Below are 26,399 nucleotides of genomic sequence, written 5' to 3' on the forward strand. Positions count from 1 at the left end.
TATATATAATATATATATATATATATATATAAATATATACATATATATATATATATATTATATATATATATATATATATATATATATATAAGAGGGCACGCACGTATACAAAAACACCTACAAAAATCCCGGCGCAAAAAAATCTTCAATTGGTTTCGGCAGTTGATCTTTACGCATGGTTCGCATTATTCATTTATGTCGTGTTTAATTTCTGAAAACTAAGTGTGGACTTCATTGGTCGATTGTATATGGTAATTGTAAAACTGACACCAAATTTTGAAAAAATTCTTTCATTTCTTGTACGAAAATGTTGTCAGTTTTGATGTTTCATGAGATAAATGGACCGATTTTTTTTTGCAATATCTCACAGATATCATGCTAGCTAAATTTGAAAAACAGAATTTTGTTTTTCAATTTGTTTAAAACCGCCTTTTGAAGCAAAAATTATTTAATCTGTTTTCAATTTTTTGATTGTTTTTGCACCCTGACTCTTACTGTGTCTAAATTTCAAGGGAATGTTACAAGCTGTTCCCAAAGGCTCGTTTCTGGAAGTATTGAGAAAAATTAATTTCAAGTAAAATGTACGTTTTGGTGTGTTCAATCTTCGGAGTATTTAAACGAAATAAAAACTTTTCGTTTTTTTTGAGAACTGAAAAAGAAAAATTTCTTTATCCTTGAAAATCTTTCTTCCACAATTATATGAGGACTCTAACAATCAAAAACCTTTTGGTATTTTTTCATTTTAGAGAAATATCTACAGTCTGAAAAATGTCAATACCAAAGGAAATGTCAAAATGCAGAGAAAGGAAAAATAGTTTTCTTCTTGTCTTCAATTTTTTGAGCATTTTTATTAAGTTCTATAGCCTGGCGATTATTAGCCTCTTTAACTCTCAAAATCTTCTGTATTGCATTACATTTTACTGGTGGAGGTTAGTTCGAACAATCTCCTCTGACAACATAAGTAATGCAAATAAAAAGATACTTTCAACTTTACTTTTCAAAAATGATTTGGGTTCATCTAATGTCCATTAAATGAATCAATTTTTTACGTCTCTGCGGTTCCAAAAATACTTAGTTGGTTCGTTTTGTGATTTATTAGAAGAATTAGAAGAATTTTTTGCAAAAATAACACTACAAATTAGAAAAAATGCATTTTCCTGCTTTTAGTTTAACAATTTCAAACTTATTTTTGGCTACATTGGGAGCGAGCTCTAATTTGCCTGAAATCATCTATGTTCAACAAAAAAGCTGTTCGATAAAGGAAACATTATTGGTTACAATAGTTGTTCAACAAAATTTTGAGAAAAAAAAAGCAAAATAAGTTATTTTTTGGAAGCTTTTTCTCCAAGTTAAAATCGTTTGAAAATGTGAAGAACTATTCGTGACCATCAAAATTCCCTGTAACAAAAGTTTATCCGTTTATTTTCTCTTAATTTTCAATGCAATCTCTCACGTCCCCAACCCCGAGCGACTTTTTGCCTTTTCGATTTTTCGAGTTCCATTTTTTCAAATTTCTGACGATGCATAAAAAAAAAGTGAAATTTTTGACGGTAGAAAAAAAGCCAGCCTCCCGTAAATATCCCCCCTTTGGAAAAATGTTGGAACAATTAAAGAGCAATTTAAAATGTTTAATTTATTTAAGTTGGAGAGGGGGAGTTACATAGCGAAGCGAAAAAAGATCCAATTATTTTAAATGAACGATTTGTCTTTATATTTGTCTATTTCTGATTTATAATTGAGCTATTCGCTACGGGTGCTCATCTATTTATACAGTATTTAACTCATTATACGAGAGAGCTTAGCAAAGTTATAACTACGCATATCATAAGATTGCTCATCAGTTTTGCAGAAACATCCTTATCGTCTCCCGATTGCGTCTGAACGAATACATCGTTGTCTAGAGCGGGGAACACGGACTCCACGATTCCTGACAGGGGGGCTGACTCAGTTCTGGCCTCCAATAAACCCTCTACAACTACGGGTAGGTGTGAGGGGCATTCGTTGCGTTCGTTCAGGCTTCCAGGGTAGAGTCCCCCATCGTTGTAGACTAAAGTGCCCAGGGTGACGTTGAAATCTCGTTGACTTCTCCCTAAATCAAATTCAAAATGATTCGGCGCCATAGGGTACAGTCTCTTTTTTCAAACGTATTTGCCTTAAAACTGGGTTAAAAATGGGTTTAATTGGGTTAAAAATGGGTGAAACGTTTCCTCACATGGGTTAATTTTTATAAATTTAGCCCGTTTTCAGCGCATTTCTTACATAAATTCAGCACTTTTTCAGAACTTTCCTTTCAAAATCTGAGTTTATTCAAGCATTTTGCTGATAGAAATGTCAGCGCTTGATCAGCTCTGATTGGTCGGCTGCTAAAAAGTTTAACACAAACCTTACAGCCTAGGGTTTTTTTTCAGCGCAATGGAAGAAGGGGAGATTATTTTCCTGAGGCCAGAGTTCGAGCTGGGTTTCTGAATACAGAGACGGTTGTAACAGATATAAAAAATGCGGTAGTTCAAAAAGCCTTCAATTCAGCTCGAAAATCTTACATGATAATGCTTTTCAGAAATGCACGAGTATACGGCGCATGTCTTATATAATTTTAGCGCATTTCAGCGCTTTTTTAAATTATTTCTCTGAAAAAACCGCAGCCTGGGAAAGACAAGATCAATTTAAAAAATACTTTGGCTATTTATTTCAAATTAGTTGCTTTTCTATGATTCATATCTCATTCCATCATTCTATTTCATTCATATTTGCCCTCGATCAAGCTCTGTTTCATTCCGTTTCTTGAGGTCATGTCGGTAACAGTTCGTATTTTGATCGTTGACTTTTTAGGAACAAACTTCAGCAATTTGATGCCCAGTGCTGCATTTTCACATTGATTCAAAATGCTTGTAATCAGAGTTTGAACACATTACGTGTGGAAGTCTCGGAGACATAATTCAATCAACTCACAAAATTCATCAAAAACATTAAAAAAAAGAATCTTTCTAAAATATATCGTATTGTATAAATATTAAGAACAACGTTAAACGACAAAAGAGTTTTTATCTCACTTCAGTTTTCCTCTTAGAGTGAAGTAAAATTTTTGCCCGTTATAAAGTTAGTGCCAACAGCTTAAACCTGAAAAAAAGTTCATTTAAATATAAACGTAGAACATGAATCACTCTGATTACGTAACACAGTCAGGTGAATTACAGGCAACAATTTAAAAAAATCTATGATTCTGATCATTTAGATTCGACACCGGTTACGTCCAATTTCTTTTGGTCTAATTACGCTAAAAATGATATATCCCATACGGAAAGTGATCTATCTCTCCTCGTGAAATTTGATTCATTAAAAATTGACAGGGAAAAAATTTTTCTATTTTTATTTTGAACGATTGGGAAGTTGCATGTATAGTGAAGAAGAAAGCAAAAACCAGAAGAAAACATTATATAGATATTCTTGCTTAGAACATTTCGAAAAAAATTGAGACCTTATCAGAAAGAAGAGTTATTTGATCAAAAAAGTTCTATTGTTAAAAATCGAAATAAAGAGAATTTGGCCAATTTGAACAAAAGCAGTTGTCCTGTGGATTATTTGCTTAATAATGTCTGAAATCACTCCCCCTTTCCTTTTTTTTTAAAAAAAAATAATGGTGTCATGGGACCAAAACAAAACAAATCCATTTCTGGCAGCCCAGGTATTGGTGAGCGAGAACTCGTTTGTCACCCAATGAGTGGGGACAATCTTCATTTTTTCAGCACGATTGTGTAGGGTGATGAGGACGATATTTTCAGGAACTCATTATGGGGGTTCTTGGGAACAAACAACTGGCAAAGACTCAATTGCGTGGGTACCATGGTGATTTTTGGGTACAAACCTGACCGTAATAAAAATTCCTGAGAATCAACTAAACTTAGAACTGATTTCGACCATGAGTTATCTAACTAAGTGTTTTGTCAATTTATAAATTCATACTTTCAAAAAACAACAGAGAAACGAGAGTTTCAGGATCGTTTATGAATCGTTGATTTCAAAAACCACGCATAAAGTGTTTTTTATAGTAAAGCTTGAAAAAAAATACTGTTATGCAGACTTTCTCTCAAAAGTAAGGAATTCAAAAGTAATTATGAATTAAAAATTTGCTAACAAAATTATCTGATGCGCATTATCTCTAAGATAGATTCTGTTATGCAGTGTGATAGTTTAGCTTATCAAGTTGCACTGCAATTGCTATGTTTGAAAAGTGAGTGAGAATCTGCGTATGCCTATTTTTTTTATTTGATTTATGTTACTCTAAAACTTTGATTGGAGATATCGTCACGAATGACTATTCTAACATTTAGATACTAATTTGAAGCGCGTTTTTTTCAGATTAAATACAATTCAGTTAAGGAATAGCAACAATTTGGTCACAGATTGATCACGCAACACAACAGAAATACTGAAAATGTTTATAACGTGAACAGACAGTATTCGGTCTACAATTATGAACAACTTAAAATTCAATATCAAAATATGAACTGCAAAATGGAAATTGAAACTGAACTAAATATGAAATACGATATGACATATGGCAAAGATGTCCTATCCGTATGATAGTTTCTTGGGAAATTTTAAAATTTTTTAAAAACTTGAAAAAAGCGTGTCGAGCCTTGCGTTAATTTTGAGATACGGAAAGCTTTGAATGGGAGAAAAATGGATATTCCCAAATGCTATTCTAGTTTTTATTAAAATATAAGACGTAATATTTTATCTCTCATGCAGAACATTATCTCAATCTAATTAAAACTAACTATCAAATGTCACATTTTGTTATTTTTCTCCAGAAACAGCAATAGCGTACTCGTTAGCATGATGACATATATTGCATATAATTGTATATCACAATTAGAGAGAGCAAAATTTAAACGTTGTCTTTTAGAGGTGGGCGCTATTTCGTGAGGGGGCTAAAACGGAAGGCAAGACCCAAGTGTATCAGATTATTTATCGCTGCGCAAAGTTGGAACTGATTTTGATGGTGTTTCTTTTCTCTTACCTTGATTAGCTGCCTCCAACTCCAGGTAATCGGTACAGCTTTGACAGTTAATGGGACAGTCTGTGTACTTCACTTTGTTAGAATGACAATTGTCCGCATTCGCCTCATTGATACATCTGAACAAAATATTTATATATAACAATTGCTTACGTCATTGCTTATGGTTTCTTGGTTTTAATACAAAGATCATTTATGATCTCATAAAAATTATACAAAGTCATATATAAAAAAATGGAAATTTTATTAAGATCATACTAAGATATACTCTATGATTTGTATGGTATCATATATGATCTTAGTATGATTACTAAGAATCGGCGACCCGGGAATACTAATTTTTGGTTCTTCCCATTATACGACCCCCTCCCGAAATTATAGCCCCACATTATTGTATGTTTACCATGATTTTATTGGGAGGGCGTGTACGTTACATTACCACTAAGGGGGGGGGCATGGTGATATAATGGGAAAGAACTTTTTACAATTCAAAGAATTTGAATTGTTTTGGGGTGCTGTCTTTTTTACGACTCGAAGAGGAGTATTGGAGAAGTCCTTTTTTTAATCAATTTTATTGGAGTGATTTTTGAAGCGGGAAATGAAACGCGTGAAAAAATTTGGAGTGATTTTGGTGCTGAACAAAAGAGCGGAGCGAAAAGAGCGTGGTTTTTGTTCATACCGCTGTTTTTAAGAGAGCGAGAAATTGATGTGTGAAAAAATTTTCTCTAAGCGAGCGAAATTTTTTTGTTCACGTGCGGCATTTAAAAGCAGTTTTTTTCAACTTTTGATGGTTATGAGGTTTGATTATGATATTGTATTAGTTTTAGGCTTGTTTTGATAGGAATTGAAAATTTCAAGTAGTTAATTAGAGTTTAATAATAATTTGTAGGTTTTTTGATCAGTTTTGCTCATTTTTATACGAATTTTAATGACTTTTTGCCTGTTTTTTTTGTTTTAATGCTTTAAGTGGAATTTTAATAGAAGCGTGTTACTTAAGGAATTTTCAGATACCAATTGACTCAAGTTTTCTTGGTATAAAATATATTTTTTTTAGTAAAATTGACAGAAAAATTGAGAAATTTGGAACCAATTTTCTTTTTTTTTGCAATTTTTCTTTTTAAAAAAAAAATCTTAGACAATTTTCTTAGCCTATTACGACTTGCCCATTATTTTGCCAGGTTTTCATTGCTCTAATTGCAAAGGAACTTTACTCTGCTCAATGTTTCCTTGTACTATTTAAAAAAAACTCATTTAGTTTTTCTAGTTTTTTTTGTTCAATTTGTTTTTGAATGCGGTTTCTATTCTTCCTTATTTTTTATGGCCTTTGTGGAGGTTCAGGGTTCACAATAGTTGCTCTATTTGTTTGGTCATAAGTATGGACAATTTTTTCTTTCAAGTCGTTTCCGGAATTCTTCCGGCTATGTTTTTTTTTAAGATCTGTTCACACATTTTCATGATTTTTGAAGTCAAATTGGAGTAGTGATTTTGGTCACGCCGAAACAGGATATGGAGCGAAAAAGCGAGTGGTTTTGCAGCGTGATATTTTTTCGCTCTAATTTTGAAGTAGAGTGAGAAATCGGTGTTTGAACAAAAATTCGCTTTCTCGCTAGTGGTTTTTTGTTCACATGCGGCAATTTCAATTTGATGTTTACTGTTTTTTTTCGATTTTTTTTATCGGATTTTTTTCCAAATGGTTTTCCACTCCATTCATAGTTCATTATTGGCCTAGTTTTTTGTGAGAATCAGATTGACATTTCTCGTTTGTGGTTTTTTGTTCTCGCTAGCGGCATTTTGACATTAATTTTCTGTTTTTTTTTGTTTTTTTTTATCTGATTTTTTTTAGAAATGGTTTTCTCAATTCTCTCATAGTCCATTCTAGGTCTAGTTTTCTTGTTTAGTCAATGAAAATTCTTTGAATTGTACATCAGGACTTGTCCTGCTATGTTTTTTTGTTTCTGCGGTATAGAAGCTGAACAATATCTGCGGTATAGAAGCTGTTCAATTGTTTTTCTGTGCTGTGGATTCATAGAAGCTGGTTCCATTCTATCATTCTCCGCCCATCAGGCCGTTATTTTCTCTTTATTGTACTTCATTGATTACTACGGCAACTTTTTTGGCGTCTTTAACTTTCACTTTAAGCCCCCATTGCTGCCAGGATTGGTTAGTATCTGGTCAATATGAAGCTATGGTTTAGAGAGACCTGATCAAAAAACGCACAAAAATTACAGGCTGGCTCATCTTTTATGTCAACGATACATTTGCATTATCACTGTAACATTATTACAGTGAACCAAAGGGTTCCTCTGAGACAAAGGTCTCAAAATCTACGGTTTGAACAACAATTCGCAGGAAAAAAACGCGACCTAATTTTGGACATGAAACAAATCTTAAGGAAACCTTCGCCACGGAAAAAAAACCTTTAAATTTTGAGGAAACGGTATTTAGCGCATTTGGACATGCCTCGTGGGCCATGCGGAAGACTTTAAATATTATAACGTATTTCCTAGTACGATCCTTGTATGACTACTAAGAAATCATATATGACTATTAGGAAATCATATTTGATCCTAGTATGAATACCAAGAATCATACATCTATTTTTCATAAATTTTTAACCATTTAGGTCTTTTAAAAATTTCATTCCGCAAGGACTCACTTATGCCATTCCCCGGCATCACTTTGTGATGCTCCAAAAGACTCAAACGTACAATATCATTTGCAAAGTTGGGCACGAAATTAAAGAGTAAGTCCAAATAGATAAATAAAATTCTGATATTCTCTGAAGCCAGCTTATACCTATAAATGCTCATTTATAAAAAATATTTGAAAAAATTTTTGGAGATAACATCAAATTGGCTTTCTGAATATATATAAGTTTGAAAGTTATTCTTTTCGCACTCAAAAAGAATCAAATGTGGAATGCAAATGCGATATTTTAATTTATTATATCCTCTGACTACATTATACGGGAATTTGTGGAATCAATCAATGTTTTATATGTCATATATGACCTTTTATGATTTCCAAGAAATTTTTTCAAAAGCTACAGTTTTTAGGCATTGAATTTTTTGTATGATCCCTGTATGATTTCTAGGAAATCATATATGATCCTTGTAAGGCTACAAAGAAATCATACAATTCATATATGGCCTTGTATGAATACTAGGAATCATATATGACCTAATAGGACTACTAAGAAATGTGTATGATGAGCAACCCGGGCAAGGGACTTGATATGAAACTAAAACAACCGAACAAACTAGCATAATCGAAATGCATTATTACATGGGATTTGTTTAAGTGGGGGTTTATTTCAGGTGGGGATTTGTTTAAGTTGGGGTTTATTTTCGATTAGAATCAAAATTTGAATGCGGGTTCATTTTCTAGACCGAAAAATCAAAAAATGAGCCCATTTAGATCAATTCTCTCATAGTTGCCACCCAATATTTACAATCATTGAGCACGTTTTTAGCATATTTTTCCATAGATCCACAACTAAAAGTAATGAACATGCAACGAACACAAAACAATCCTAAACATATTTTTTTTACACTACTTGGAAAAATCTGTACTTTTTGTCGATATCAAAACATTAATACAAAATAAAATTAAAGGCGTTCAGGGCTTTTCATAAATAATAACCAGCCTAAAATTCAGCACTACTTCCGTTAATCCCTTACAAAAAAGTTGAAAAACTAAAAAAAAGGTATTTTTTGTTAGTTACGCTTGACATAATTATCCTCTCAGAGCACTCAAAACGATGCTTAAAAAAATTTTCACTTGTCAGCATCCAAGTTGAACACTCTGAATGCAACCCTGATCATCTTTTATAACTCCATGAATTATGCATTATGTAAAAGCGACAGAGTTCATCTTTTCTTGATCACTGATTAATTAATAAACTTTCGGGCCCGATTCAACTCCAAGAATCACATCGAAAAATATAAACAAAAACAATCTCCAATTTTGCGCAGAAATAAAAAGCAACGACTTTTTTAAGTATTGGAATTAATTAATTGAAGGTTTGGATGTTTCCTGGGTTGAATGTCTCTCCCTAAATTACTTACATTATTTTGTAAAAATGATGTCTGAGTTTGTCAAAGTCAAAGCGGGGTGAAAGGATGTAAGAGTGGGAGTAAAATGGTGTAAGAGTGCAGCTGCAATGGGAGAACTTCTGGCAAATTACCCCCTGATCAAAATCGTGATTTGAAACTGGGCTGTAATTTGAGGACATCTGAGGAATTACTCTTATGACGGAAATCGTGATGCAAGAATATGCTGCACCGGACGGACTTCGGAGGAATTACCTCTTCCGTCCCAAATCAAGACATAAGAGTGGGCTTCAATGGTAAGACTTCGGAGGACTTAACCCTTCTCCGCCACCGTTGAGCTCAAAATGTTTATAGGGGTCGCGAAAGGGGTAATCTTACGTTTCTGAATGGGGTAAAATGACAAAATCGTTAAGGTATTGAAAGGGTTCAAAGGATGTAAGACTGGGGCTGCAAAAGGAGACTGAATTGATGTAAGAATGAGGGGTTAATTTTCCAAGGGGAATAAATTATTATAAGAGTTGGGTTGCCAAGGGGGAGTAAAAAAGATATATGTGAGGTACTTTATTGAGATGGGTAAAAAATAGATTCATCAAACAAATATTATCCATATAGCTGAACTGACGAGTATCGAACAAGCATCTGTGGTTTAAAGAGTAACGAGAATCAGGCCAAGGCTGAGGGCACAGAGTTTGTAGGTTTAATATGTCTCAGTCTTCGAATATGGGGGTTAAAACAATGTGCGGTTGGAGCTGCGGGGGGGGGGGGGGGTAAACGGTGTAAGGTTGGGTGTGCAATGGAATGACACTCTCAGAAGTCATCCCATTGCAGCCCGACTCTTATATCATTTCAAAACCCTTGGCTGCACCACTCTTACATTTTTAAAGCCCCCCCCCCCCCCCCCTGTAGCCCATTGCATCCTAAAAAATGTAATATTTATGAGCTGCATTTTCGTAAAAGTTCGTCTCATTGTGGCCCCACGCATAGCTTTTTTACTGAAAATATTGACCCAGTTTTTTTCTAAGCAAATATTTTCGCAGCAAAACAAGATGCCATAAGCCTCGCAAAGAAGGGGCCAGGTACGGAAAAAGTTAGTAGATAGACATCTTACGTTGCCGCTGGTTGTTTGATGGGTGACATCAAGTTTCAGATTATATCTGGAAACGAATAACACATTTATGGCCAAGATCAGAATTTCGGACACCGTATATGTCCAACAAGAGTATCCATAGTGCTTAAAAAAGCAACAGGATACAGCAATAATCACAGTTCTTATTTTTTGCTACGTTCGCTACGGTAACAAATGTTTTGTACAACCGCTAATACGTTTTTTACAAAAAATTCCGATTGCTTTTAACATATAGCATAGTTTTATTCACGATTTGTGACTTCCATATGACTGAAAAAATGCAAATTGAAATGAATGAAGAAAACTTTAAAGCACAAAATTTCTTTGAAACTCATCTGGAATACTCAAAGGACCACCCATGCACCCCCAATCACACACCTTTCTGGGTCAGGTTGAAGGTTCTTGCACTCGAATGGCATGTTCCTGAGACAGAGACCACAGACTGCAGGAGTGTACTCGAATGCCCTGTAGAAGTTACTGCTCTTCTGGTCACAGTCATTGTTGTGAAGTGCATTCGTGAGATAGTCGTTATTGTGGTTGTCTTCTCCACACATAATCTAACATGCAACATATGTAACATGTATGCACACTTTCACCGCAAAATTAGGCAAGAGAGTTGGGTCTTTGTCATTACGGCTCGCTTTATGTAATTTGGCCATATAATGTATACACCCCATCGCCGTAAACACACCGTAATGGGGCTATATGGGCTATATATTTTACTCATTTTACTTTTTATTCTATTTTTTTCTTCATTTTTTACTTTTCAAGATGATGGGCTGGAACATTATGTGCAAACGCACATTACTGATGCTTGTTAATGTTATTTTCCTGACATATGTTCTGTAGCATGGCGGGGGGGGGGAGGGGGAGGGGGCACAAACGGAAAAGATCCCGAAATAGATAGTATCCCATAAGTAGTTTTTGCAACTTACAATTACACCTGAATTGCTGCTCCTAGCCTTGAAATCTTAAATAAACGAAACCTACCTCTCTGTCTTTGGCACCCTTTCGAAGTGAGCAGAGATTTCCGTATTGACAATTCAATTCCCTTTCTGGGTCGGAGCACTTTTCTCGTTTGTCAGACACCTTGTAAAGGAAAAAAACATTTTCTGTTTCGAGATTATGAGATTGTTTTTGTAAGAGAATGTAGATAAGGATTCAATTACATTGTTCTAGACAGTTTGTTAAGTTTTTATATCAGTTTTAAGTTGCGGGAACAACCAACTCGTTTTGGTTGCGATAAGGACAAAAGTCAATGTTTTTTCAAGTTTTACTTCTGACTTGATTGTTGCACGACATGCTCCAGGGGAAAGAGGAGGCCAACTAACACATCACAGACGTTTGACCAGATCGTCGAAGAGGGTGTAACCCAAGTTGCCTAGAAAACCATTTCGAAAAAAGGTCAAGAAAAAATGGGCTAATCAGCCAAAACGCGTGCGAGCGCGGAGACCGGGCGAACGTACGTGCCGTAAGCCGTTTTCACCTTCACCACACGGTGTTGTCCATCTCGTCCAGGGTAGACCTCGAGAACACGTCCAAGGGGCCAAATTCCACGTGGAGTCATATCTTTCAGAATCCAAACAATGTCGTTGACTCTCAGTGGTGTTTGGCCACTATCGCTCCATTTAGACCTCTTTAACAGTGTCGGAAGATACTCCTTGACGAGTCGTTTCCAGAAATGGTTGACCATTTGTTGCACATTCTTCCAAGACTTGAAACTGGCGGGTTCTTGGCTGTCGAACTTTCCAGGTGGGAGAGAGTTGAATGGTCTGTTGATCAGAAAATGGTTTGGCATGAGAAGCATTTCATTTTCTGGAATGTCAGCGACAATCGTTAGTGGTCTGGAGTTCAGTATAGCTTCGGTCTCGACCAAAATTGTCCTGAACACATCAAGCGACAGTCTTCTGGAGCCTAGAATGATCAATAGAGTGCGTTTCGCGGTCTGGATCAAGCGCTCCCAAATACCGCCAAAATGAGGTCCATAGGGAGGATTGAACTTCCAGGTTGTGTTCGTTGCTGCCATTGCTTTGTAGATTTTGTCGTTGTCGAGACATTTCACAGATCTTTTTAGTTCCTCAGATGCACCAATAAATGTCTTGCCATTGTCGCTGAGCATTGTTATTGGCTGGCATCTGCGGCTTACAAAACGTCGATAGGCGTTTAAAAAAGTGTCAGTGTTGAGATCGGGACAAGCTTCTAGATGGACACACCTAGTAACCAGGCAAGTGAAGATGAGGCCGTAGTGTTTTTCAATCTGTCCTTTGGCATCTTCTATATAAAAGGGTCCAAAAAAGTCGACTCCGCTGTTCGCGAAAGGATACTGGGTAGAGTCTGTCGGGAAACGGCAGGCAGGCAGGGGAGCCATGACGGGTTGAATGTTTTGAGCGGCAAATCGTCTGCAGAGAAAACATCTGTACTTTATACTTAAAAGTGTTTTTCTGAGTCCAATGATGTGGTATCTCTGCTGCACAAAGGCTTCACTGGCTCTGTTCCTTGGTGAACGCAAATGTTGTGTGCATGCTCTATATAGAGTCTCGCTATCTTGTCTTTTGCGTGCAGTATAATCGGTAATTTCTCGACTTCGAGGTTATATGGCGCAAACTGCAATCTTCCGCATGACCGAAGGATTCCATTGCTGTCCAACATTGGGTTGAGCGAACGGATTTTGCACTTTGAATCTATCCTGGAACCACGTTTCAGGGCTTGGATTGTTGAGAAGAAGAAATTTTGCTGCGACATTTTGATCAGCCGGTTTCTTGCAAGAATGACGTCTTCTGTTATATACTGCTGATCTTTAGGCCTTTGTTTTCTAATCCGGAAGACCAAATTGAAGACTGTTGCTAATGTCAGGAGCAACTTGTTCCAAGTTCAGAATCGTGTCGGGTCGATTATTTGCTCCGACAAATTGCGTGAAATTTCATGCGTTGCTAACACATGCTTTGGAGAGTTTTCAGGAGCACTGAGCTGTCTTGTGGAAAGAAATGCTGGCGCTGTTAGCCACTTGGCTGGTATTTCGTCTGGATTGAGACCACGGGTCCCGTGGTCAGCTGGATTTTCTTTGGTGGTAACGTGTTTCCATTGGTAAGCATCAGTTGATGCAAGGATTTCTTTGAGGCGATTCGCAACAAAAACAGGTTGTTTCTTGGTTGTGGATAACCAGTCAAGTACTACTTGACTATCTGTCCAGAGTATAGAACGAGTAATGTGAAACGATGACTCTTTCATGATGGTTGAAAGGATGCGCACTCCGATGACTGCGGCTTCCAACTCTAATTTGGGTATGCTGATTTGTTTAATTGGAGCAACTTTGCATTTGCCTATTAAGTAACAAGTTTCAACATCAGTGGCTAAGTTAGGAACTGTTTTCAAGTATGCAACGGCTGCAACTGCTACAGCTGAGGCGTCGACAAATACATGGATTTCATTTTCACTTTCTGGTGAATGGCAACTCTTATTGAGAGTTCTGTTCAATGTCACTTCTGGTGAAGAAAAGTATAAGTCCAAATTCTTTTGAAGTGGTTTAATTACTTGAGGGGCAATTTGTTCATCCCATTTTTTCCCAAGTTTCCACAGTTCTTGAAGAACTATTTTGAAACGGATCGTTGATGGCGACATTATCCCAATTGGGTCGAAGATCGAGGAGACAAGACTAAAGATCTTACGTTGAGTGTACGCTAACGCATCTTTTGGGAAATCAGCGAAAGGTTTCATAAAAAAACAGTCTTTCTCAAGATTCCATTTAACACCAAGAACTCGAACAATATCTGTCTGGTTGTCTTTGTCATCTGGAGGGATTTGGTTTAGAACTATAGAGCTATTTGAAACAAATTTTGTGAGTCGAAACCCACCTGTTTTTAGACAATGTTTTGTTTGAAGAACTGCCTTACAAGCGTCTTTTTCTGTTGCATGTGATTGGATGTAGTCATCCATGTAAAAGTGCTTTCTGACAGCTTTGAGGGCTTCTGGGAACTGTTGACTTTTCTCTTTGGCACAATGGTTAAGAACGTATATTGCGCACGAAGGCGAGCAATTTGCTCCAAAGATGAGTCTGGTAAATTGGTACTGTTGTATCTGATTGTCTGCTAACCAGAGAAATCGAAGAGCAGATTGATCAAACTGATGGATGGCGATTTGCATAAACATGCCTTCGATGTCCGCAAGGACCGCCACGGGATGTTCTCGAAATCTCATAAGGACACCTAAAAGGTTATTAAGGAGATCTGGTCCAGTAAGAAGGTTTGAATTAAGCGATTGGCCGCGGAATTTTGATGCGGCATTTGCAACTCGGCGGACTTTTCCGGGCTTATTGATATTTTCCACAGGATGGTGTGGCAGGTACCAAATTCTGTCTGGTTGAGGATCTTGCATTTCCACCGGTTTGACATAGTTTTTCTCGAGGTCTGTCAAGAGAGTCTTATTGTATTTTTCTTGCAACGAAGGTTTACGCTGAAGGCGTGTGTTGAGGTTTTTGACTTGGTTCAGTGCAGAATAGAAGTTGTTTTCCAACTTTATTTCTGATTTCCAGGGCAGTTTGATTTCATATCTCTCACCATTGTGATTGATGGAGTTCTTCACAATATCAAGAAACTGTTCTTCTTGCTTTGTGTAAACTTGTTCACGGTCCTTCTGAATGCCATCTGCTTCAATACTCCAGAACTGTTGAACAAGTTCGTCAAGTCCGGGTTCATCTGTTCTGTTTCTTGACACATTGAAAATAAATTTCTTCTGCTGACTTGCGGGCTGTTGAGTGGTGGCTGAGATACAATTCTCATATTCACCAGCGGGGGTCCAACCAAGTTTAGTTTTCACACCAAACGGTTGATTTTGATTGCCAGGTATAACATGTGTGGGGTAGGTGAATGCGAATGCGTTAACACCGAGGAGGGCGCCGATTTTGCCATCGGCAATATTTGGGAAATGTATGTGGCGCAAACTGTTGAAGGCATCACAAATTTGATTAAGTTCAAAAATTTTTGCAGCTGCGAAATTCAGAGACGGGGTGCTGAACGTTCGAGAGCGTTCAAACGATATTTCAGTTGACTTGTATGGAGTTATTGTGACGGGCTCAACAATTTTTGAGAGGGACATGCTGTTCTCTGTATTGAGAAATTGTAGTGGTACTGACTGTTGAGTTTCACGGGGAAGCTCAAGAAATTCAGCTATGGCGTCCAATACAAAGCTGAATTGGCTACCGGGATCTATGAGGGCGTAGGTATCGAATGCTTTATCCCCCTTGAGGAATGAAACCGGAATAAGCTGCAATTGCTCATACCAATTTTTCGGTGTTTCTGAGCACTGGTTAATGCTGAACGATTGGTTAATTGCATTGCCATTTAAATTACGTCGTTGCAAGTTTTGATGGCTTTGGTTGTTGAAAGTTTGGCCATAACGGCTGTTGGGGGCTTTGTTTGTTCGACTTTTCTGTTGAGAAGATGTTTTTGGATTTTGACTTGAATCGTTACTACTAGAAGAAGCTGTTGGATTGCTACCAGAAACAACTTCAGTGGAAAAGGCTGCTGTAGGGCGTTTGATTTGCTTGGCAGGATCATGAAGAGTTTTGTGGTGGAATCCACTGCAAACCTGACATCGTTTTTGCGATGGGCACGATTGTTTGTGGTGTTTGTTGCTCAAGCAATTTGTAGACAAATTGTTTTGGCTAACAAGGTTGTATCGATCACTTGGTGAGCACAATTGATACTCAGGGCATGTGGCAATGCTGTGTTCTTGTTTGCACTTCTCACAAGATCGTTTTGTGTTAAAAGCTTTATTCGGAACGTTTTGTGAAGTGGACGGTTGTTTTTGCTGAGGCGCAAAGTTCCAATGTTTTCTACTGTTTTCCGCTGATGCGTTGTTGACTGAAACTGCGAGGTTGCTATTGTTTGGCTTGGTTTGCAGGTTTTTCGAGTTGACAAACTTTGAGGCTTGAGAACTGATGGTTCTTTGATTGCTTTCCCGACTCACTTTGTCGTAGATTTGAGCTTGGAGCTCTAACTATTGTTGAAAGTCCACGAGAGTCGGGTCTGAGCTGAGATCGGTAAGACAGTGTTCTGTCCATTTCAGAACCAAATGATGTGGTGTTTTCTCTTTGACTTTCTTAATGAGTGTTGTAGACTGGAGGTCTGCTGTAAAGCCAAGGTATTGGAAAGCTTGCACAAGTCTTTTCAAAAATGAGGAAAAGGCAATGAAGCTTTGCTTGTTTTGGAAGTTCATTTGCCAGTTTTCGAGCTGGTTAATGAACGTGTTCACAATTATCGTACGATCACCGAAATGTCGGATTATTTCATTCAGTGCTGTCTGATAATAAGATGGATCGCAGGAATAAGCATGGATCAAGTCCTTTGCTTTCCCACTTACAGAATTCTGCAAGTAGGTTATACGATGCGTGTCTGTAATGGAAGGGTTGTTGTGAATCATCGTGTTGAAAATATTGATCCACTCGTGAAAATGGATCGGGTCACCATTGAAATTCTGAAGTTTCAAAGGTGGCAATTTGATTGAATGTTTGAAATCAACATTTCCTTTTTCCTGTGTTACATTAGGGTTCGAGTATACTGAGCTTATTTGTTGATTGACAGTGGGAATTAAACTCTGGTTAATTAAAGGCTGGCCTAACTGATTTTGTCCAACAGGATTTAGCGGTTGATTAGTGCACATTGGGGCATGGATCGTGGAAGTTACTGGAGCTTGAAAGTTCGATGGAGCTTGTGAGCCATGAATAAACTGGTTGTTACACACTGACTGGGATGTGTGACACATTGTTTAACTGGGAAAGTGCTGGCAATTCTATGTTGACTGTAAACAGGTTGTGGAAATTGCACAGGAGCTGCAATTCCGTTTGATTGTGGAGCTACCTGGTTTGGCAGAAAATTAGGAGCTGCAGGATTTAAGACGGTATTTTGATGCTGTTGTTCCATCAGGGGCACAGTAATTGGAGGGAAACCTGCGGAATGTACCCCAGTTATAGGATTAATACCATGATTGGATTGTAGGCATTTGTTTTCTGCGACTATTTGATCAGTCCTACTTGGGAGATGCGAGGTTCTGTTTGCCACTGTGGGTAAGCAGGGGAGTTTTTGCAGATCACAGTTCAACAGTTGACTATCGAGGTATCCACTTTTTCCTATTTGAGTTTGAGAAGGTCCAAAATCCTGTTGCAGATTGGGAAAATTATGGTATAGAGGATTTCTGTTGGCAGTTGAATCCTGATTATTGCTTTGATTAGGCAAGTTTAAATTAAAGGTTTTCTCCAATACCGAGTTTTGGGCAAATAGACCATCTGCCTGTAATTGAATAGGTGGATCGGCCAAATTGAAGGGGTTTGAAAGTGAATGATTACCTGAAAGGTTCAAATTTTGGATTGGAGGCAAAAGGTTCTGCGACGTGTCAAATTTGTCACTCAAGTTGATTTGAGCTGTTTCAATATCGCAGACATCTCTATTTACCAGGTTGGAGGCAATTTCGAGTTTCCCTGATCTTGTTGGAGATGTGAATTCTTGGCTGGTATCTTTGTCAAAGCAGGGAAAAGGATTCGGAGCGTTTGTTTGGTTTTCAAGGTTATTTTTCGATTTTAGAAGACTTTCATGAACTTCCTTTTTAGGATTTCTTTGGTGGGCTTCAAGCACATGCTGAATTTGAAGTCCTGGTTCATTAGATGTTTGTAGAAACAATGATGGTTGTCTTGGCCGTGGTGGTAATGGGGGCGGCTGATTGAAGATGTTACTGCTGTTCTGCTTTTCTTCTATATCGCGCTGATGCTGGATTCGTTCCTTGTCGTCACTGGGCGCAGGTGTTGATTGCCGAGACAAGTTTCTTCTGCTGGAGATCATGCTGACATCATCTCTAATGCGACTGGAAGACTGACTGAGCTGGCCATCGTCGTCCAACAGGTCGACTCGGAGTTCCAGTTCATTGAGGCGAGTTATTAGTGCCGTTTGCCTATTCAATATAGATGATGCAGTGCTTTGATGTGGCTGCTGTCTCATCACTTCCTCTGAGAGTTTCTTGAGCTCTGTTTCCTGGCCTTTTATTTTGTTGATCATCAAAGACAATGATCGGAAACTCTTTTTCTGCTCCACAGTTTTCTCAAGGAGATCGAGCAGTTTTTTCATTGACATTTCTGTCGCTTTGAACATGTTGATGGCAAATTGACATTCAGCGCTGTTCTGCTTCGACATATTGGTGGCTGCTGCTCTGTTGTAGCTGACTATTGATGCTGTTGGTGATGCAGCTCGTTACTGAGGGTGAAGAACGGCTTTGAGAACCGTAGCGATGCAAATTTTTGATTTGAAAAAAGGTGCCTAATGTTTGAATGCTAATGATCCTAGTTTTTTCTTGTTAAAAAGACCAGCGACGCAACTTTTCTCAAAAAGTGATGTCCTAGAATGTGTTTTGTGTGCTAAATCTAGCTTTTTGCACTAAAAAAACCTAAAAGCTTTTCCGAACGTTCGCGCGTTTTAACTGTTTTTCGTTCAACAGACCTAAATAATTGCTTGTTTTTTGTTGAATTAACACAAGTTTCGCTTAAAGAGCTGGCGTTAACTGTTTGAACTAGTATGTGTGGCTACTGTGGTTTACAGGAAAATTGTGCCTTGCTACAATTATGCAGTTGAGCCAATACTAGACAAGAACTCAAATAATTGTTACAATAAACTTCTTTTTCATGAAAACTTCAATAAGCTCGTCTGTTTCTCTCAAATACGAATAAATTACCAAACAGAAAGCTTGTAAAGCTACCCAAAATTTTTTTCCTTAGTTCCCTAACCCTAACCAAACTATGATTAATGAATACCCGTCACAGTTTTTGCGAATTAACTTTGAAACCTGTTCTTTTTCTAGGAGTTTATTGTTGTTTTGACGGCTAAAGATAAGAAATTAGCAAAAATGCGATGCGTTTAGGCAACAAGGGCTACAAAAGGGCTACTGAATGCTAGAAAGTTGCAGAGACGAGTCATATTGTGGGAAACTTTAGAATTCTTTCGGAAATTGTCTTCCCGGGTTTTGCAAAACTTTTCGTTTTCTTCAAAACTGTGAGACTTTATCTGCTCTTTTTCACTCTGTCTTCGTTATTTACAAAATGCATTGACTGTATTGAACTCTCAAAGCTCTCTCCGACAATTAGCGTCTGAGATCTGCCTTTCAGAAAAAAATTGAAAGTAGGAAAAAAGACATCAAAATTTCTGGTGACTACTGGAACCAATTTCATTTGAAAACTCCTCTTCTGCTGATGGTAACGTCTGAAACCAATAGGGATAAAGGGACTTCGCAGACGGCAACGTCTGAGACCGAGGACTTCTGCAAAAGTTTTGGAAGTTTTTTCCAAAAAAAATAAAATGGTATTTATTTTTGTCAAATGAAAGTTTTGATATTTGGTGTGGCGCCTAAAGACTTTCTATTTACTTCCCTATACAGGTGAAACAATCAAACAGACTGACAATGACTTGTCTTAGGGGGTTTGTTTAGTGGTTTATTCGACAATTCAAATGAATATGTAGTCAGAAAATTAACTTGTGTTTTTTGAATTTTATGATTTCAAAAAAATTTTTTCTGACATTTTCCATTTACATGATACTGATTGGATAAATCGATGAAAATGGCTTTGTTTCTGAATGCAAACCAATTCAGTAGAGTGTTTCAATGGTTTAATCCGCAATTGAAACGAATATGGATTCAGAAAACTAAATTGTGTTTTTTGAATTTTCTGATTTCAAAAATTTTTTTTCTGACATTTCTTTTTGATATGGTACTGATTCGATATATCGATGCAAATATCTTTCTGCTTGATTACAAAGCATTTCAAGAGGGTGGTTTAATGGTTTTTTCCGCAATTCAAACGGATATGTAGTCAGAAAACTAAATTGTGTTTTTTGAATTTTCTGAATTCAAAAAATTTTCTCCGACATTTCTTATTTATATGATACTGATTGGTTACATCGATGCAAATAGCTTTCTGTTTGATTACAAACCAATTCAAAGGAGTGGTTTAATAGTTTTTTCCGCAATTGAAACGGATATGTAGTCAGAAAACTAAATTGTGTTTTTTGAATTTTCTGAATTCAAAAAATTTTCTCCGACATTTCTTATTTATATGATACTGATTGGATATATCGACGCAAATAGCTTTCTGTTTGATTACAAACCAATTCAAAAGAGTGGTTTAATAGTTTTTTCCGCAATTGAAACGGATATGTAGTCAGAAAACTAAATTGTGTTTTTTGAATTTTCTGAATTCAAAAAATTTTCTCCGACATTTCCTATTTATATGATACTGATTGGATACATCGATGCAAATAGCTTTCTGTTTGATTACAAACTAATTCAAAAGAGTGGTTTAATAATTTTTTCCGCAATTGAAACGGATATGTAGTCAGAAAACTAAATTGTGTTTTTTGAATTTTCTGAATTCAAAAAATTTTTTCTGACATTTCTCATTGATATGATACCGATGTGATATATCGATGCAAATAGCTTTCTGTTTGGTTACATACCAATTCAAAAGAGTGGTTTAATAGTTTTTTCCGCAATTGAAACGGATAGGTAGTCAGAAAACTAAATTGTGTTTTTTGAATTTTCTGATTTAAGGAAATTTTCTCTGATTTTTGTGTTTTTCTTTTCGCAGATTTTTCTTTAAAAATGAGAAAATTGCTTTACTCGCTTTGAAAACAATGAAACTAGTCAAGGTTTATGAATCGAGGTGTTATAGTAACAAATAAGGTTTTTTTGGGGGACAAATATCAATTTTGGAGGCTTTTTGTCGAAAAAAAAATAGAGATTTTGGATGGCTCTAACCGGGGAACAGGACATCAGAGGTAACGTCTGAGACCTCGGGCGGACTTCTGCTGGTGACGTCTGAAACCAGTAAAAAAAACTAGATCCTCTCGTCGGGGTGACGTTTGTAACCCAAACTTGGCTTCGTCGCTGAAAAAATTGCTTGTCTTTTTTTTGTGCGTCTTTTCTGTGTCTTTTCTGTGTCTTTTCTGTGTCTTTTCTTTGTCTTGACCGGCTCCCAGCTTTCGGGTTCCGTTTACTGTGCTAGGCACTTGATGGTTGCACTGACCGCTGATGCTCTCTTCAGTGCGTCGCACAAGTTGTGGAACAAAGAAATTATTTGCCGGTAACAGGGGAGACTTTTGTCCTCAAAATTGTTTTGGGGAAAGAAGGTTTTGTTCTTTGAACGAGGGGTAAACCATAAAATGTAAGAGAATGTAGATAAGGATTCAATTACATTGTTCTAGACAGTTTGTTAAGTTTTTATATCAGTTTTAAGTTGCGGGAACAACCAACTCGTTTTGGTTGCGATAAGGACAAAGGTCAATGTTTTTTCAAGTTTTACTTCTGACTTGATTGTTGCACGACAGTTTTTTTGATGTAACTAAATAGAAATTATTACCAAAAATGAACTACATTAAAATAGAAGCCATTTTTATTTTACATTATTTTACATTTTTATTTTCGACATGAACATTTTTGGTAATGATTCAAAGATTTTTTGGGTTCCATATAAGACATACAAAATTTCTAAGTATTATCTTGCATATATTTTTTAGAACAAGATATGATATTTTAATCATTAATAGATAACCATATATGGTCTTTGAATGAAAACTAAGAGTCATATATATAGTCTTTGTATGGTAAAAAAATTAACCCTACCAAAAAATTGTTGCTGATATAAAACACTTTTGTAATTGAACATTTCAGTTGTTGGTTAATTTTTTTGAAGTGTAAACCTTGAACGGTGCTTCTCCATAGACGTTTCCCATTGGGGAGTAGTGACAGATCATATTAGTCCATTTCTTTCCTTTTTTGGTCTGTCTCACATTTCTCCCTGGCACAACCCACGAACTCTGTGTAGTCCCATGTAATCTCAGTAAAGTGATTGCACGTTGCCGAATCTGAAATGAACAAAAAGGTTTGAAGGGGTGGCAAAAGATATTAACTTAAAAAAAATAAAGTCCACTAAATTTGTTATCTGCCAAACATTTCATAAAACTTTTCCACAAACAGTTGTCATCCAAATGTTCTGAATAGAGTGAATTAAGTGTTGTTCAAAGATCTCGTTTTACGCATTTGTAGAAAAACTTTGCATTATGACAAAGAAATTTGTTAACATGCCATTAATTGCAGGGAATTCACATCTTGTTGTCTTTTAGAGAATTAAAGACAGAATTTGAGCAAAATTTTGACTGCAAGATTGAATAGCTCTCGTTCTCGATAATTAAAACTTGCAAGATAAAGACTCCGACGACTGAACATCAAAACTCAAGAAATATTAACCAGTTTTTATTATTGTTGAACATATTTTCAAATGAACGTAACTGGGCGCATTTTTCATATTAAGTTGAATATTAACGCACAATTCTGCATTTTTAATAACAAATTTCTGGCATTTTTAATAACAAATTTCTGGCATTTTTAAAAACAAATTTCTGGCATTTTTAATAACAAATTTCTGTCATTTTTAATAACAAACGTAGTATAATCCTACTTTCAAGATTCTCAAGATTAGAATAAACGGTAGTTTCAAATAAATCCTATAAATTGGTGAAAAATGTTATTGGTCATGATGAGAATTTCGTCGAGAAACCAATCATGACAAGACATGGGTTGAAAGTTCCTAAATTTGAACAGTCTGCAAAATGGACTGCAAAGGTTACTATCGTTATCTTTGCAGTCGACTTTTCATTGTTCAAATTTCCAATTTGATTTTAAGTTGGTTTTTATAATTTGTTTTTTTTTAGTTGCTTATAAGCAACTAAACAAAATTAAAAAACCAAACAAAGAATCAAATTGGAAAGCATTATTTTGACTGCAGGATACATAACTGTATTAACGATCAGTGAAATTTCTTAAGGCAAGAAAAAATTGTTTCACGTTAAATTTTTTGCTCACCGTAAGAAATTAATTACACCAACACAAAATATGAGACAGACATGTAAAGAATTTTATCCACATTTTCCGCTTTAAGAATGATTTCAGTCTGTTCAAAATTAGGAACTTTCAACCCATGTCTTGTCATGATTGGTTTTACGACGAAATTCTCGTTGAAGGGTTTCGGGTTTTTACTTAGATTTTCAGCAACTTAAGTAAATTGAAAGAGTGATTTAGTAAAAATATGTAGAACAATAGAGAAATACACACACACACACACACACACACACACATATATATATATATATATATATATATATATATGTATATATGTAGAACAATAGAGAAATACACACACACACACACACACACACACACATATATATATATATATATATATATATATATATGTATATATATATATATATATATATATTGAGAAAGAGAGAGAGAGAGAGAGAGAGGAAAAAAAACAGCAAACTCGCCATCGCCTCCTGTATCGCATGAGAAGTCATCCCAGTTGAAGAACCGGACCTCCTTGTACCATTTGTCAACTGCCAATGACACATTGTGTATACTATTCCACTTACTCCTCCCGTACAGATTCTGTCCAATGTACATGCTCTGTTTTGTCATCCTAACTGCCCAAGTGTGGTTGCTTTCAACCATGTCGTGGTGCTTCACACATTTGGCTGCGATGTCCTTAAATTATTTGATCAAATATTGCTGGATACTATTCTGGAATCGGAAATTCTCAACTACACTAATATTTCCGAAATTCTCAAATATTCTAAAATTTGACAAAATATAACACTTTTTGTGGTTCTTCGGTACCATGTTTCAACTCCGTGTGGTAGGTATTCTAGGTGTTCGCTGTGCTCATCACAATAAGAGTTAAAAAGCTATTCATAAGCCACCTTAGGTTTCATTAAGTATAAATCTCGGTGGCGGTCAAGCGAGCCGATAGGCAAGCAAGCCGAATTTTGAAAATGAGCTCAAGTAAGCCGAAAAATTTTCGGATACCCGTATTTTAAGTTGCCCCTGGCGGGCCGGCCCGCTATTTCCGGATTACATCCCACAGCGGATGAGAGGCATGGCCATGGACAGCGGTCTGCTGAGGCCCGTACCCACTAGATGTCTAACAATTGACGCATTTTTGTTTCTTTGGTGCATTGGAATACATTATGCACTATAATACTACGCGCAGTATTGATTATAACGTCTGACAATGTATTATTTCTGATAGATTACATAACTATTACATAACTTCGGGCTTGCTTTTCTGTCGGCTTGCTTGCCTCTGGGCTTACTTTGCATTCGCCATAAATCATAAATCTCAATCTGGTTCACAATACAGTTGCCACTATAGACAATTAACTGCTTAGATTCTATAAAGGAAAACAGTGACGCATGAAGAAAAATAATTAGAGAAGTTCTGTAAAAGATAGAGCACAACAAGGAGGATCGGTAATGTGCGTTCGCACATTAAGTTCCGACCCCGCTCATCTACATTTTTCACTTAATTGTCTACCAAATGAGGAAGAGATAAAAAAAATTAACATATCAACATATCGTTCAACAAACTACTAAAAGAATAAAACAATATACTCTAGAGGGTCAATGAGACCTGTGGCTACCATAATACGACTACCAGAAAAGACGGCAATAAAAATCAAATAGTTACAACCATTGATTACGACCAAAACTCCTTGTCCATTTTTTGAAAACCACTAATAACCAAATCAAAAGGGCATCAAATAAAGTTTATACTAAGAAGATTAAAGGGTACCTTTTGGAAAAAAATATGGGACTTTTCCTCAATGCGACTTGGTAACAAGTCGACTATAAATGAGCAAAAGCGGCAAAAATTCATTGAAAAATTGCTTTTTTTAAAAAAAGTATTAAATTCGAACTGATTAGAAACATTACGCATCAAATGAAATCATTGAGATAATCTTTTATACCCCAATATAGAGCGACAGAGGCCTTTCATTATCTAGGATATGTCAAACGACTACAAACAGAACGACAAACACAGGCGAAATCTGCACGAAAAATTATGCACGAAAACGATATCCCCCCAATCAATTGAATATTAAAGTGATCACTAAAAACAATATAAAAATCTTTTGCATTTATTGCAGGTTACAACATTTGTAAGTCAAAAGACGCTCATTATTGTGGTACTGTGAAAAGAAAACAAAAACCTAAGGGGCAAATTTGTAAAAGTCACAAAAACTGGTTTTATGAAAACTGGTTGTTCCAAGAAGAAAGTCTATTTGAGGAAAAAAATTGTTATGAAGAGCAAATTGTATTTCAAAAGATAAATGATGTGAATTGTATATAGAGAAGCTTAGCTACAAATTAAAAGAAATAAAATTGGCAGATCTCAAAAATCTCTTTTTTATTAAAAACAAATATTTTCAAAATTCATAGCCAACAAAAGCTTTCGACTAAAAGAGTAGACAGTTTTCTTGCAACTATTAGTTGCAAAACTAATTGCGACTGTTAAAAATGAGACCAAATCATAAGACCATAAAAACATGAAATAAAAGCTGAGCATTAAATACAAGTTTCAAAAACAAATTTACGAAACCAGAGTTTTGAAGACATTAAGTTTATAAGATAATAACTGCCAGAATATAACATCTTCATTTGCGTCTCCTTTGATCATCATAACATCTTTGTGTAAAGCGACTGTCACAAACTGACAACAATAAGAACCACAAAAACTGAAAAGTATCTAAACTCCACAAAACTCTTCTGAAACAAGTTGTCTAAGCCCTGAAGACATCATTTAAAAAGTTTAAACAACAGAAAAATTATTGTTTGATTCAACACAGCATTAAAACAGCTCTAAATAATGAGGCAAATTTACGAAAATGACACATTGTAAAATACGAAAAAAAAAACGCAAACCAGAACAAAAAGGTTTAAGTTGAAGAATACTTTTGCTCTTTTTTTCTAGAAATTTATTTTGAAAGTCCAAACAGCCGTTCGTTATTTACTGATATCAGTTATTTAAGTTCAAATTTTTATCTGTAATTGGCCACTGAGATTTTTAATTACACAATATTTGGCATATGACAACAAAAATTAATAACAAATAAAGGGCAAAAATAATAAACTCTACAAACTTCTACAAGAGAACGGTGTCGCAGCCCTTCAAACCATAGGTTATGAAAACAAAAATTAGGTTCCGTTTCAAATGCTGTAAAGCCTTTCAGTTAGATTGTTAAATAATGTGACAAATTATATTTAAAAAAACAACAGCTAAAATGGGCAATTATGCGTAAAAATTTTTGTTTAGAAACTCGTAATACCAAAAGCAAGA

At 36.1% G+C, this 26,399-nt stretch overlaps 1 protein-coding gene across 1 annotated transcript; it reads right to left on the reverse strand.

Moving 5' to 3' along the window:
- Positions 1 to 1,607: 1,607 nt before the first annotated feature.
- Positions 1,608 to 23,764, reverse strand: LOC142338237 (uncharacterized). The gene is made up of 6 exons (XM_075387899.1): positions 23,551 to 23,764; positions 21,925 to 22,089; positions 11,186 to 11,284; positions 10,574 to 10,752; positions 5,021 to 5,136; positions 1,608 to 2,089 (listed from the first exon to the last, which is right to left on the reverse strand). Exons 1-6 carry the CDS (start codon positions 23,632 to 23,634, stop codon positions 1,785 to 1,787), a joined length of 948 nt encoding a protein of 315 aa, XP_075244014.1. The 5' UTR covers positions 23,635 to 23,764; the 3' UTR covers positions 1,608 to 1,784.
- Between the last annotated feature and the right edge of the window lie 2,635 nt (positions 23,765 to 26,399).

Source organism: Convolutriloba macropyga, chromosome 4 (genome assembly GCF_964194025.1).
Source record: "Convolutriloba macropyga chromosome 4, txConMacr16.3, whole genome shotgun sequence".
Taxonomy (NCBI): Eukaryota; Metazoa; Xenacoelomorpha; order Acoela; family Convolutidae; genus Convolutriloba; species Convolutriloba macropyga.

Bases quoted from the DNA above. Each gene is read 5' to 3' on its own strand.
- LOC142338237 (XM_075387899.1), bottom strand. From the start codon at position 23,634: ATGTGTCATTGGCAGTTGACAAATGGTACAAGGAGGTCCGGTTCTTCA. The intron at 11,285-21,924 runs GTTTACACTTCA...TTCCTTTACAAG, and splicing joins ATGGAGAAGCACCGTTCAAG to GTGTCTGACAAACGAGAAAA. The intron at 5,137-10,573 runs GTGTGTGATTGG...TATTTTGTTCAG, and splicing joins CTTCAACCTGACCCAGAAAG to ATGTATCAATGAGGCGAATG.